Source organism: Pseudophryne corroboree, chromosome 6, assembly GCF_028390025.1.
Source record: "Pseudophryne corroboree isolate aPseCor3 chromosome 6, aPseCor3.hap2, whole genome shotgun sequence".
NCBI classification, from domain to species: domain Eukaryota; kingdom Metazoa; phylum Chordata; class Amphibia; order Anura; family Myobatrachidae; genus Pseudophryne; species Pseudophryne corroboree.
This window is the reverse complement of record NC_086449.1, coordinates 177,142,871-177,156,703: the sequence shown is the minus strand read 5'-3', so window position 1 is coordinate 177,156,703 and position 13,833 is coordinate 177,142,871. Positions and strand designations below refer to the sequence as shown.

The window sequence follows — 13,833 nt, the reverse complement described above, 5'->3', positions numbered from 1 at the left end:
CAGTGCAAAAATGCAACTGCTAGCATTATCATCTTAGAAATTTGCACCAGACCTATACAGTAGCATGTGGAAAGATGTTTAAAGACATTTGTGAGTCAAAATTGGATGCATCTCTTAGGGGTGTCGTTGACGAGTGTCACAAGTCCCTTACAGTACTGATCTTATAGGTTAACACCACTGATTAATCTCTCCAAACATAGGTATAAGATATGCTCCACTTAAAGCAGAATAACATAAGTTCATGTTGAATTTGGACTTGAGTCCAAATTTACTGTGCATCAAGCCCAAGGCGATTTTTCTTTTTATAAGAACCATATCAGGTGACAAAGAGATGTGAACTTAAGACTCTAACAGCTGGCACAGAAGCAGCGAAGGTGTGTCACGTGCTATATCAGTTTAAATAAAATCTGCAGGGAAATGGTAGGTTTGTAATCTGCACATCTAAGATAAAACATTCTGAATACCCTAGGGAACTGTAAAGCAAGCAAGCTGTTCTCTTTGGCAGAAGAATGCAACCCCCTGCTTCCCCATCACCTCCTGAGACATGAAATCAGGCATTCGGCATTAACAAATCTGTTTGAAATGAAGGATGGTGTTTTTACCTCCAGGATCCCACTTAGAAAAATACATCTCGCTATGTTTCAGATACATGCTAGGCCTGCCAATGTTTTTGAAAAAACAGGACATAAAGATGCAGCTCCGCAGTGAGCCTTAGGGCAAAGAAAAACACCCTATTTCCCTGTACAAGACAAACTTTTGCGACCCATTTTAAAGAGACAGTATTAATGACTTTAAAATATATAAGACACAGTACTTTGTAAAAATCTGTACTTGTTTTTATATGATAGCATCTGATATCGTCATATTATCCAGCTGACATTGGAGGACATTGATGGAATACCGCACATGGAGTTATTTAACTACTGATTATTGCAGGATTCTTAAATAAAGCCACTCAAGGTTATGTTTTCTACACATACATAATTGTTACCTAGTATCTGCCAACATTCCTCATAAAGGCTACTTTCATTTTAAACAGAATTGTAAGTAGAAAGACAAGTGTTGTTTATTACCCTTGCAGTAATACAAGTGTTACATATTCCTGTAATGCAAGTGTTGTATATTCCCCTTGCAATAATACAAGCATTCTATATTCCCTTTGTAAAAATACAAGCATTCTACTGTATATTCCCCTTGTAATAATACAAGCATTGTATATTCTCCTTGTAAAAATACAAGTGTTGTCAGCTAAAGCCTAACTGGTTGTTGATTCTAACATAGTTATCCGATGAGGTCACTGATTTTCCACATATAGGCCCTCATTCCGAGTTGTTTGCTCGCTAGCTGCTTTTAGCAGCATTGCACACGCTAGGCCGCCGCCCTCTGGGAGTGTATCTTAGCATAGCAGAATTGTGAACGAAAGATTAGCAAAACTGCTACTAAATAATTATTTGCAGTTTCTGAGTAGCTCCAGACGTACTCACAGATTGCGATCAGCTCAGTCCGTTTAGTTCCTGGTTTGACGCCACAAACACGCCCTGCGTTCGGCCAGCCACTCCCCTGTTTCGCGAGACACTCCCGCGTATTTCCCTGACAAGCCTGCGTTTTTTAGCACACTCCCAGAAAACGCTCAGTTACCACCCAGAAACGCCCCTTTCCTGTCAATCATTCACGATCAGCAGTGCGACTGAAAAGCGCCGCTGAAGCCACAGTAAAACTGCTAAGTTTTTAGTAAAATAACTAACTTTTAGCAGCAAATCGCAGCATAGCGAAAATCGGCAACGAGTGAACAACTCGGAATGACCCCGTTAGCCTTAAACTTCTCCCAAATGATCACTGTCAAAAGCAACAGAATACCTCATATACTGTAAATGTTGTCCTGCACTTTTGCATATCTCATTATAACTATACAGCAGTCATGTCCGCTGTGTCTTGCTGTTTGCACTTTTCTCTCTTCTTGCCATCCTGTTATCAGGGTCTACCATAGACTGTGCTCTTAAAAATTAATTAGATTCTACTCCCCCTGCTGCATTATATGCGGAATGACAAGCTCAGTTCCATTGGTAACAGAGCTGGGAGTGTCCATTAGCCATTTATACAGTAGAAGAGGATAAACAAAATGTCATCTAGAGAAAATACTGTATTTTATTATCAATGGAATACTGAGGAGAGATTGCTGCAAGATAAGTAATATTTAGTGCAAATTGATTCTTCTAGTAAATAATTGCTTTTTTTTCATATATTGAAGTGAATTTACCATTAAAATTTACACTAATCTCCAAGGGTGTATTAACTAAAGTGCAGGTTTATACAGTAGAAGCGGAGATGTGACCCAAAGCAACCAATCAGATTCTAGATATTAACATCCAGAAAGTGTGAGATACATAAGTAGAATATGATTGGATGCTTTGGGCAATATCTCCACTTCTGTAAACCCACACTTTAGTAAATATACCCCTAATCTTAATTTCCATAATACATTTTGCTGCATACTCAGCAGTTCCACAGACTCAGCCATAATTTATATCTCTTATTGTTGCATTATAATAGGACAGCAAAGGTAAGTCTGTTTAATACTTCCCCCAAGAGTCGACCCTAGGCATAGGCAGCATATACACATTCCTAAGGGCATCTGGAAAATCCTAGGGGCAGCAGCTGGGTCAGTCCATTGCTCCTTCCAGTTGGGCCGCCCAGCCGACCCACACTGCTTGCCAGACCGAGGACAGCTACCACAATCGGAGCTGAGCTATGATTGAGCTTCAGACAGAATCAGCTTTTGCACATGTGCAAAATCTCATTCTGTACCAGAAGCAAAATGGCTCTGGGAGGTCTGCTGTATATGCCCAGCCACAGCAGCCTTTCCCATGGGCCTTTATGGAGCATTATGAGTCACACCTCATGGCTCCGCCTCTAGCAGACTGCGGCAACCAAGTCACAAAACAGGAGCTGGGAAAAACATGGGTAGCCACGGCTGTAACTCTTAAGTAAGTCAAGTGTATGTGGTGTGCCTCACACAAGTAATAAGCTGCAGGCAGCACAACACAGTACTGAGCCTGCACTTTATGTAAGAGTGAGAGTCAGACTTGGGTTGATGCATCAAGCAGTGAGAAGAGTGGAGAAGTTGCCCAAAGTGACTATTTAGCATCTACCTATCATTTTATATAATGTACTTGATAAATGTTTTTTCAAAGCTGATTGGTGGCTATGGACAACTTCTCCACTGGCCCAATTCAGCACTCTTTTTACTGCTTGATACATCAACCCCTCAGTTCTACACCAGACCATACAATTTTCCAGTGCCTGTGCTGTAATGGGTGAGGGGCGCTGTGATCTGCTAAGAGGTGTGCTGTGCTGTGGGGGGAGCTGTACTGTGTGATGGGTGAGGGATGCGGTGCTGTGAGGGGAGAGGGATGCTGTGCTGTGTGGGTAGAGGGATGCTGTGCTGTGAGGGGAGAGGGATGCTGTGCTGTGAGGGGAGAGGGATGCTGTGCAGTGTGGGTAGAGGGATGCTGTGCTGTGAGGGGAGAGGGATGCTGTGCTCTGTGGGTAGAGGGATGCTGTGCTGTGAGGGGAGAGGGATTCTGTGCTGCGAGTGGCGATGGGTGCTGTGCTATGAGGGGGAGAGTGGTGCCTTGAGGGGAAAGGGGTGCTGTGCTGTGAAAGGTCATAAACCAATGTGTTATTATTTTTGGTATCCATGTATAAAGTAAACACTAAGCATGGTGGTGGTATTATCTGCTGGAGGGCACCAGCCAAAATCTTGTCTAGGGCACCAAATTAGGGTTGGCTCTGCTTCCCCCATAACAGTCTGCATATGTTAGAAAATCCTAAAGATTACCCTTCCTGGAGGTGGCACAATTGTTACTGCTCTGCATCAATATATGTTTGCCATCACCAGAAAATAACTATGTGTAACTGCATTTTTCTATAAAAAGGACATGCCATGCTTTCATCAGCAAATGCCCAACATACAGATGGAGCCACGCTCATCTAGCCTTCTCTGTTGCACCTAGGTGCACCAAAGCTTATTAGCATAAGCCTTTCATCTATTGTTCTCAGCTGCAATACAATACAGAGAGAACAATACAGCAGGGGATTAAGTCTGACTGCCCTGGCTCAATTAATCCTATTAAAGGGATAGATGAGCATGGCTCCATCTGTATATATATATTTTTTCAGGATTTCCCTTTAAAAATAGGATACTAAGGCAGACGCCTAAAGTCTTAATACAGATGGGGCACTATTGGGAACTACACTGACAATATGATATAGCAATGCAATACAATTGCTGACAGCGATGGTAACACAAATTAAGTATTTTGCCATTAGAAGAGACACTTGAGAGATAAAGAAACATGTACATAGAAAAAAACAGCTAAGTATAGCTGATAAACTGAATTATTACTGGAACAGCAATTGATAAATGAAACATGTATGACTGATGTGGGAGGGGGTCTCTGCTAACAAGAGGAACCATTGTATCTGGAGCCATTGCAATTCATCACCACATGACAAAGACCTGTGTCATATATTGCATTTATCTGTATTATTAATCCTCGGCAGAGTCTATTCATATTGGGATATAAAATAGTCTCTAGGTAGCAGTCACACTCCACATGTACCAGTGTTCCGAGTCCTGGGATGTAACTGGCAGATGGGACTTTGCTCTAATGTGAAAGAAAATGACAGTTAATAATGCTGATATCTTGACTGGAGACAGCTCACATCAATTTCAGGAGCCATCTCCATCTCTCGCCTTCTATCTGGCTTGTGCTTTAAATGCCACTTTGATGAATATGAATTTTGGTGAAGTTAAAATTACAGATTCGCTTTCCCTTACAATTCTGAATGCTACCTGTTTTTCATTTTCAGTTTTTTCACATGCTGTTATATGTTCTGCTAATGCTTTGCAGACGGGAGTAAATGCTTGCAGCCAGGCAGAAAAAGACTTTGCATGCCTATTATGGCATATAACACAGAATCATAGATCCATGTAATATGTGTAATTCACATACTACATTATAGGATTTTACTTTTATGTACATTAATGTATGCCAGGGATCAGAGGCAGATTATAATAATGATGGTTGGGGTGGTAGCCTGAGGCCAACGGCCATAGAGGCCGGTGGATTGTTCCCATTCAACGTCAGTGATAGTATGACCTTGACAAGAGATAAAGGGCCTAATTCAGAGTTGATCGCAGCAGCAAATTTGTTAGCAGTTGGGCAAAACCATGTGCACTGCAGGGGAAGGGGGGCAGATATAACATGTGCAGAGGGAGTTAGATTTAGGTGGGGTGTGTTCAAACGGAAATCTAAATTATAGTGTAAAAATAAAGCAGCCAGTATTTACCCTGCACAGAAACAAAATAACCCACCCAAATCTAACTCTCTCTGCAACTGTCATATCTGCCCCACCTGCACTGCACATGGGGGGTAATTCAGAGTTGATCGCTACACATAATTTGTTAGCAGTTGGGCAAAACCATGTGCACTGCCGGGGTGGGGCAGATGTAACATGTGCAGAGAGAGTTAGATTTGGGTGGGTTATTTTGTTCCTGTGAAAGGTAAATACTGGCTGCTTTATTTTTAAACTGCAATCTAGATTTCAGTTTTAACACACCCCACCCAAATCTAACTCTCTCTGCAGATGTTATATCTGCCCCCCCCCCCTACAATACATACGGTTTTGCCCAACTGCTAACAAATTTGCTGCTGCGATCAACTCTGAATTACCCCCAAAGTCAATTTAGGGTGAGTGGTTTTGCTGTTTTTCCATTGTATTTTGGAAGATACATGTTTAATCCAAAACATTTAGAAGCATATTCACTGGGTGGAAGGATTTTTCTGTATTCCACTGAATTTAAGGTGATTTTCTTTCTGTTCATTGTAAAACACATAAGGATTACTGTATATATTAGTGCCGTTAGAGGCTTGTCGTATTTTCTAATAAACTCTGTTCATTGTAGAACAACTTCAGCATGACTGTTGCATACTATTATTAGCTTATATAAGTACAGTTGGAGCAAAGAGCTTATTGTGTGGTCTATTGATTATTTTCATTCAAAAGTGGTGTGGAATTTATAATGGGCAATCCTGCAATCAGCCATAGAACAGCGCCAATGTTAATTTTTGTAATGTGATAATTATATACTTGTAAGTTATGATGGTTTTTTATAGAACAATTATGCATTTCTTAATAGAGTTGAACTTTTCATTTGCTATATTTTTGATTATTATTAACATTATTATCTTTTATTTCTATTGCGCCACAAAGGGTGTGCAGTGCTTCACAAAAAGCATGAGCAGATACAGTGCAGGTCATAACAAGACATACAGTGCAAAAGACTTCCAGTTCCAATTCAAAATAATGAAAAGCAGGATAGAAGACATATAAACAATATTGCTTATACATTAATTTGCAGTAATATACAGTATACTGTACCAGTACTTTGGCACATACTGTACAATCTAACTCCTCTGCAAAATCACATTTGCTAGTACTGTACTAGCAATTGGTCGACATGTTCACACCACCATATGCAGTGTGTATTACGTGATATTTGCTAGTTTCCTACTTTGGTAACAAAGGAAGTTGAGAAAGAAACTCTAACAGTCTACGGTTCCCTGGGCTCTGCTATTGGTTAAGAGTAGGTCAGTTGAACAAGGACCAATTATCTTAAGGCTTGAATCAGAGATGAACTCAGTGTTGATGTATGCAGTGAAGTGATTTTTTGCATCTGCACATGTGCCGCAATGGTCTTGGGATGGCGGTTGCAGAGAGGATTTATTCAAAAAGTTATTGTTGTAAGGGAACTGTGGATGGCAAAAGAGGAGTGGTGACTCAAACACAGACCTCTTGGGATCATTTCAGGAGCAATTCACAGATTGAAATTGTGATCCCTTTAGCAGTTAAAATGGCTCGTGTCTTACTTCCAGTGGCAATGCTGCACACCCATAGGGTTATTAAGAAGGACAATGTTGGACCGATGTGTATCCAATGGTTGTGTTCTGTATGCAAGTTCCAGTTCAGAGACATTTTCAATGGGCATCTCAATACAAATCCAGCAGCTGCAACATTTGTATATTTTTGCACAGCCATTTCATACAAATTCACAGCTGCGATGACATTTGCATACATTTCTGAATCAGGCCCTTAGAGTGCTACTATTAAAATATCACACACAGCTTCCAATCAAATAGAACCCCTAGTGGTAATCATTCCTGAAACATAGTAGACCACTTACCTGGCTTTAGTAAATGCTAACTTGTGTTACTCAGTATGGGCTGTACATCAAATATCTTTAGAGAATGTCTAGTCAGATGTAATAAAGTGTCACAATTGACAATTTAATTCTATCTAATGTAACAAATTCCCTTTATAACTCCAGTTAAGCGCAGGCAAAATAAGAAACTTCTACTAATGTTCCCAGCTTACCTCCAGAATTGATGTTTGGACCTGAAGAATCAGCTCATGTCCTTTCACCTGCCTGACACAGATCTTACAGGACAGCTGAGTGGTGGCCGGCGTATATCGCTCCAAAGAAAAGGCACAGTGCAGTGGCTGCTGGTTACTGCACCAGACGCGGGAAAAAGGGACCTCCTGCAAAACACACAGACATCCTGCTGTAACGTAATGCATGCATTTAATAATGCTCATCATTGCTGGGAGGATATCATAGCGGCGGTTCTCATACTGTGTGCCTAGGCACCCTGAGGTGCCTCAGATACTTGCAGGGGTGCCTTGGATTGGTGGTACAGGATCAATTCAAATTATTTATGGTCAGTGTAATAGGCAAAACAAGTACTGGTGGCTGTCAGTCATAAAATATGTGGGAAAACAGAAGCAAATATTGTCCCAAACCACACAAGTGAACTTAAGGATAACTTACAGTATAAACACATTTTACTAAATTTAATATTTCTTTCCAAATTTCTCAATAAGAAACTTTTGACCTAGGGGTGCCATGAAAAAATAATTCTGGTACTCTAGGGTGTCGTGGTTCAAAACATTTGGGAACCACTGTCCTATAGTAAGTTTCATCAGCACCATGGACAGCGCTATTATAAAAGTTGGTGTTTAAAGGTACTGTTTTCATTGATAATGCTCTGGCCATGGTTCTGAAACCTGGGAACAAGCTCACAATCATACTCTTTGTAAAAGGTAGTTTTGTTCTATGAATGTTCACAATATTATTACATTATAATGTAAGTGCAGTTGTCTATTAATTTCTCATGAATGCATGACTGCCTTAAATCCCTATGGTGTACTTTATTTAAAACAAAGATTAAATGTGAATTTTGGTCAAAAATATGTATATAAAATATATGGTTGAACAAAGCAGTTGTGCAGTGCTCCAAAGGAAAGGTTGCTTCCCCATCTATATAACTAGGTAGATGACAGTTGATGGAAGGAGTATACAGTATAGCATGCTACACACTAAGGACCCATGCCTATGAGAAGTTAGAAAAAGAACAAGAACAATGTAAAGAGAATTGAGGTAAGAGAAAAATCACAGGCAGAGAAGAGGGGCAATTAGGTAGATGCTGAATACAGTAGGCCAGGATTATACCAGTGCAAAAATGCCAAATACAAAAAATGAGGATGTACTGATAAGAGGAGAAATTACAAATTTAAAGAGAGAGGGACTAAACAAACCCCGCCCCCCAAAAAAAAAACAGATTGGATCAAAAAACACACAACCACCCAGGTCTATTGGTGGACCAAGTGGGACGGCCAGGTCAGCGCCACCAGTACAAAGGTGACACGGCATGTGAATAGGCCCTTATATTCACAGTGAGGTGTTGCTGTGTTCCAATACTCTTTGTCCTGAATAACACAGGAGGACAAGTAAATGTGAAACATAAAACAGAGAGTAAGAGAACTGGAGAGAAAGGCAAAGAATTGCTCATAAAAGTGGAAAGAGACTGATTAGTAAATTACTAACCTATTATCAATTAGTAAAATACTTTTAATCAAGTAGTCACAAAAGTTTAACTTATTGTTAATCAGTAAACTTCACTTAGTATGGTACTAAAATATTATATAGTTAGACCAGTGATGGCTAACCTTGACACTCCAGCTGTTGTTGAATTACATATCCCAGCATGCCCTGCTACAATTTTGTTATTTGGCCATGCTAAAACTGATGCAGGGCATGCTGGGATGTGTAGTTCAACAACAGCTGGAGTGTCAAGGTTAGCCATCACTGAGTTAGTCAGAAAAACATGCATACAGTACATATAAATTGTAAGTTAGTCAATAAAGATTACTTAATTAACAGGTATTGAACCATTAGATTTAATTAGACAATAATCAGATTGAGAGTCAGAATAAGCATTAAAGAGGGGTGAGGTTACATAAGAAACTAATAATGAAAGCAATGTGAGAGGAATATATAGGGTTTTCAATTATTTCCGCCCACTTCCACACCCGTTTCTGCTGATGGTCATGGTATCATCATTTCAGCTCGATACCCCCAGGTTAGTGAGGCACAATAACCCTTTACGCAGCTAAACCTGATTACTATGGGTGCAATATGCACAATAATGGGGATCACTTTAGAAAGGAGATTGGGCATGATATATCATTTGAATCCCACCCATAGACTAGCAGAAGAAGTAAGAGTAGATAGGGCACAGTAACTACTATTAAACAGGAGGACTTCATTCATCAGTGATCCAGCAAAAGAAAAGGCACCCAGTGTAAGAGATAATGTGGTCTTACAGAAAATATTACAGATATTAGTTGTCACCTCACATTTTTTTAATCTGTATAAGAATTCCAAGGCCTTGTGCTTTAAAATGGCTGCAAAACACCTCTGTGACTTCTAATATCCATATCAATTGGTACTGTAAAGTTCACGCATCTAACTTAACCCCTTTACATAAGTTTTGATGTATTTCCATTCCAAATGACACAAATAACCGACGTGTGTGGTAGAGCCCACAACTCACCGATAAAAGAAAATTCCTTTGTTTGGAGCACTCTTTTCTTAAACAAATATATATGTGTGATAATGAAATGTTTATTCTAAATTAAAACATAACCTTTATTTATCAAATTTAGACTAAAATATATGAGGGGTAATATAACTCAGGTAATATGTAAACAATTCCCCCAACAAAATGATGTTGGACATAGAATTTGTCCTTGTGGCAAAAATTTAAACAAAATCATATATAATCATGAAAACTTGAGTCTATAATTCCTCTGCAACTCAAGAGACAGTAATCTGTCTGTATTCCAGCAAGTAGCATACATAATATATTAACGGTCATCAAATCCTGTGGCTAGAAGAAAATATGCATATACATTTATCATGTTCACCTAAAACCTAGTTTAAATAACACAGTTGTGGAAGTTAAATTGGCACGCCTCCTCTATGGCTACCCAACCTGCTGGCTAGGCATATCATAAAAATACAATCAAAGATAAACATGGCATTATTTTCCTTTTTGCAAAACAATGTAATATTGTGCCAATCCTAAATTTATTTGTGGTATCATGAGTATCACATGTACGTGTAGCTATTGGCACATAATATTTGGGCAAAACAAATGAGACAGAGAGATGGAAAAAGTGGGCACTCTAGTTCACTTAACCCTTCTGCTGTCTGACCTCATCTGAGAGCGGAGGGCAGATGAGAGTGGGAGGGTGAGCTGTGTCCAGAAGAAAACGAGATACACGAATACCTTTAATCCTCACGTGGTGTTAGGTGAACCTTGATGCCTAAAGGCATTGCAGGGTCCAAATGCGCCACTGGAAAGAGGATAATTGTACATATAGAAAATAGAAGTGAGAGAAGAAGAAAAATAAAAAATCCCCCAAACAGCCTCGTTAATGTTATTTTGTGTTAGTTGGTTTTTTTCTGAATAATCTCTCATATTGCAGTCTGGTGCGGGATAATTGCCAGTTTTTTCACTTGTATTTCCAAATGAGTCAGATGTACTGTACATAAAAGAGGGAAATGGTAAAAAAGTTCTATATTTCATACTGTAGAAATCACTCAAAGTCTGATTGGATACTAAGGATAAAAACATTTGTTTTTTGCCAATTTATCTAGCATCGGTTTTGAGCTCCTCGATAAATATACTTTACTCAGCATTTTAAATTTCCATATCAGAGGTCAACTGGCTACAACTCTTTCCCTGGATTCTCAGAGATCAGTTCTCAGGCAGTGACTAGTTAAGAATACTGGAAATTATAGATTGACAAACAGCTGAAGAGATTCTCCGATGATCTATCAATAAATACACCTAAGTCTAGGAAATATTTTACCATAGGGACCAATGTCATCTTTTTTCAATGACACAGTCCAGGACTTTAAATTGAAACTGTTTCATATAAGTAGTTTTGTGCAAGGAACAAGACAGCAAGACCAATCTGTTTGTGGAGCTTCTGTAAAACCACTTCTGTCCACGCAATGAAAGTAAAATTCACAACTAGCACTGGAGATGTAAAATATATAAATAAAGACGTGATTGGCCCAATAATTTCAATTTCATTCAACTGTTGGAGCCCTCATTATAATATGAATTAAAATAAAACAATTTCCAAAATACTTTAAGCACTCCTGCCTATGCCATATCCCGTCCTCTCCCATTAGAGAGTATATATTTCTCACAAGCGAATGGCTTTTCACAGCATAAAACAATGCTGATTACATTGGGAACATATCCTAATTACACTTCAACTGGCGTTCCATTCGTAGCTAATGCTCTCTGCGTTATTATTACTATTTCTACACTTAACATGAGATTAATACCTTGAATGCTAGTTGACTAGTAAAGCATAATTATGCCTGCTTTTTACTGTTTATAGGCTCCTGATAAAGAGCTACTTGCACATGGTGTTCTTTCTGAGATATTCGGCCATTTGCAGTGTTATTACCATTGACTTAATTTACTTACTGCTGAAATTAAGTTTAAGGTAGTCATTCTCCCTTTCAGCAGCATTTGAAACAAGGCACTTACTGTATGCTGGCTTTTTGGTTCACTTTAAACCATATCCACCTTAAAATGGGATGCGGTTATGTTACCTGCGCTTGTGATCAGGGCGGTCAGTATGCCGTCCCCGGGATCCTGAATGCTAAAAATTCGGGCAGTAGGAATGCCAACCCAAAGGGTCTATTGTCCATGACACCCATAGAGTGCAGCGAGCCACCGAGCCCACTGCGTGGTGAGCGCGGTGAGCCCACAATGGGCTTTATTGCACTCTCCCCCCCCCCCTTCCCCCAGCCGGCATTCTGTTGCCAGGATACCCAACCCTTAAATCAAGGGTTAACACAATAAGGAAGAATGCAGGTTCCTCTAAGCCAAATATGGAGCCATTAGTATCTAAACGGATGGAAAATGTTTCTATATTTACCCTATACAGCACAGCATACATTTTGGGGCATTTTATAAATTAAAGAAGATAATAATAATAATAATAATAATACTGTAACTGAAGACTTTTTCTTATTTAAAATTCACCTGCTATCCGCACACAGGTCGTTTGAAGGATTAAATAATATACATGAGAGTGCACACTATCAATTCCCTAGGAACTAATTACATCATTGAACCACTTTGAGATGTCACTGGCTCTTACTGGAGTATTAGGCTGAATATCAGATGATACCTTCCCCTCCAAGGGACACTTAGAAAATTATTGGCTGCTAAAACTCTGGCAGAAATAGCAAGAAACATATGCAAAATAAATTAAGTGTGCTCTATGGTATGTATAACAGTAATATACAGATGTAGCGATGCTTATCTTACTGCAATGCAGCATGCTTCATCACGGCATGCTGTATGGCATGCAAGGCTGCAACTATTCGCAGCAGGCGATTGCTTCATTTATTCCTTAAGGAATTAATTTAGCGATCGCCGGCTGCAAATTACTTTAGTCTTTTACCTGAATTGGGCGGGTTTTAGGTTTGAGTGGGCATACCCCTCACCCATTTGAGCCCAAATTCCCCTTTTAGTCTAATTTTTTACTTTAGTTACCCAGCCAGCTGCGAATTACTTTAGTCACCCAGCCAGCTGCGAATTACTTTAGTCACCCAGTCAAAAAAAACAATAAGATTTGTTTGACATGAACTTCACCCAGTAAATACATGCTGTTTGGGATCCTGCAAGTTGCTGCATTTGAGCTAGGGATGTGCACCAGGCCATTTTTGCTGAATTTGGTTCTAATTTGTCTTCCGGCTTTGGATGTGCCAAACCGCCTTGACTGACTTTGGATTTGGATTTTTTTTTAAATTGACAAAAATAAAGCTCAAATCACTTAATTTGAGCCTTTTTTTGTTCCTAGAGTATTATTAACCTCTATAACATTAATTTCCAGTAATTTGCACTCAATTTTGACCACCGCACAGCTCACAATATTGTTTACACCAATATTGGACAAAGGCTGGATGGCTAAACTGTGGTATACAGTGTGGGTTGGATACAGTGCTAGTTAGATACTGTGTTGTTTGGATACAGTGCGGGATACAGTGCATCTTGGATACAGTGTGGGTTGGAAACAGGGCTGGTTGGAGATTGTGTGGGCTGGATACAGTGCTGGTTGGCAACAGTGCGGGTTGGATACAGTGTGGGATTCAATGCAGGTCAGAAATAGTGCAGGTTGGATACAGTGTTGGTTGGATACAGTGTGGGATACACCGTGGGTTATATTGATTGGATACTGTGTGGGTCGGAAACAATTTGGGACTGATGCAGTGCTGGATACATTGCTGGTTGGATACAGTGTGGGATACAGTGTGGGTCGAATACATTGCAGGATACATTACTGGTTGGATACAGTGTGGGTTGGATACAGCATGGGATACAGTGTGGAATGGAT

General features: G+C 39.7%; 1 protein-coding gene across 2 annotated transcripts in view; it reads right to left on the bottom strand.

Annotated features, from left to right (window-relative positions):
* The window catches only part of UNC5D (unc-5 netrin receptor D), an 866,621-nt gene that overhangs the window by 20,993 nt on the left and 831,795 nt on the right, over positions 1–13,833 (bottom strand). For both annotated transcript variants that reach the window (XM_063932131.1, XM_063932130.1), the window contains one exon: positions 7,438–7,602. In XM_063932131.1, the coding sequence (XP_063788201.1) occupies positions 7,438–7,602 (165 nt within the window). The remainder of the gene's footprint in view (positions 1–7,437; positions 7,603–13,833) is intronic.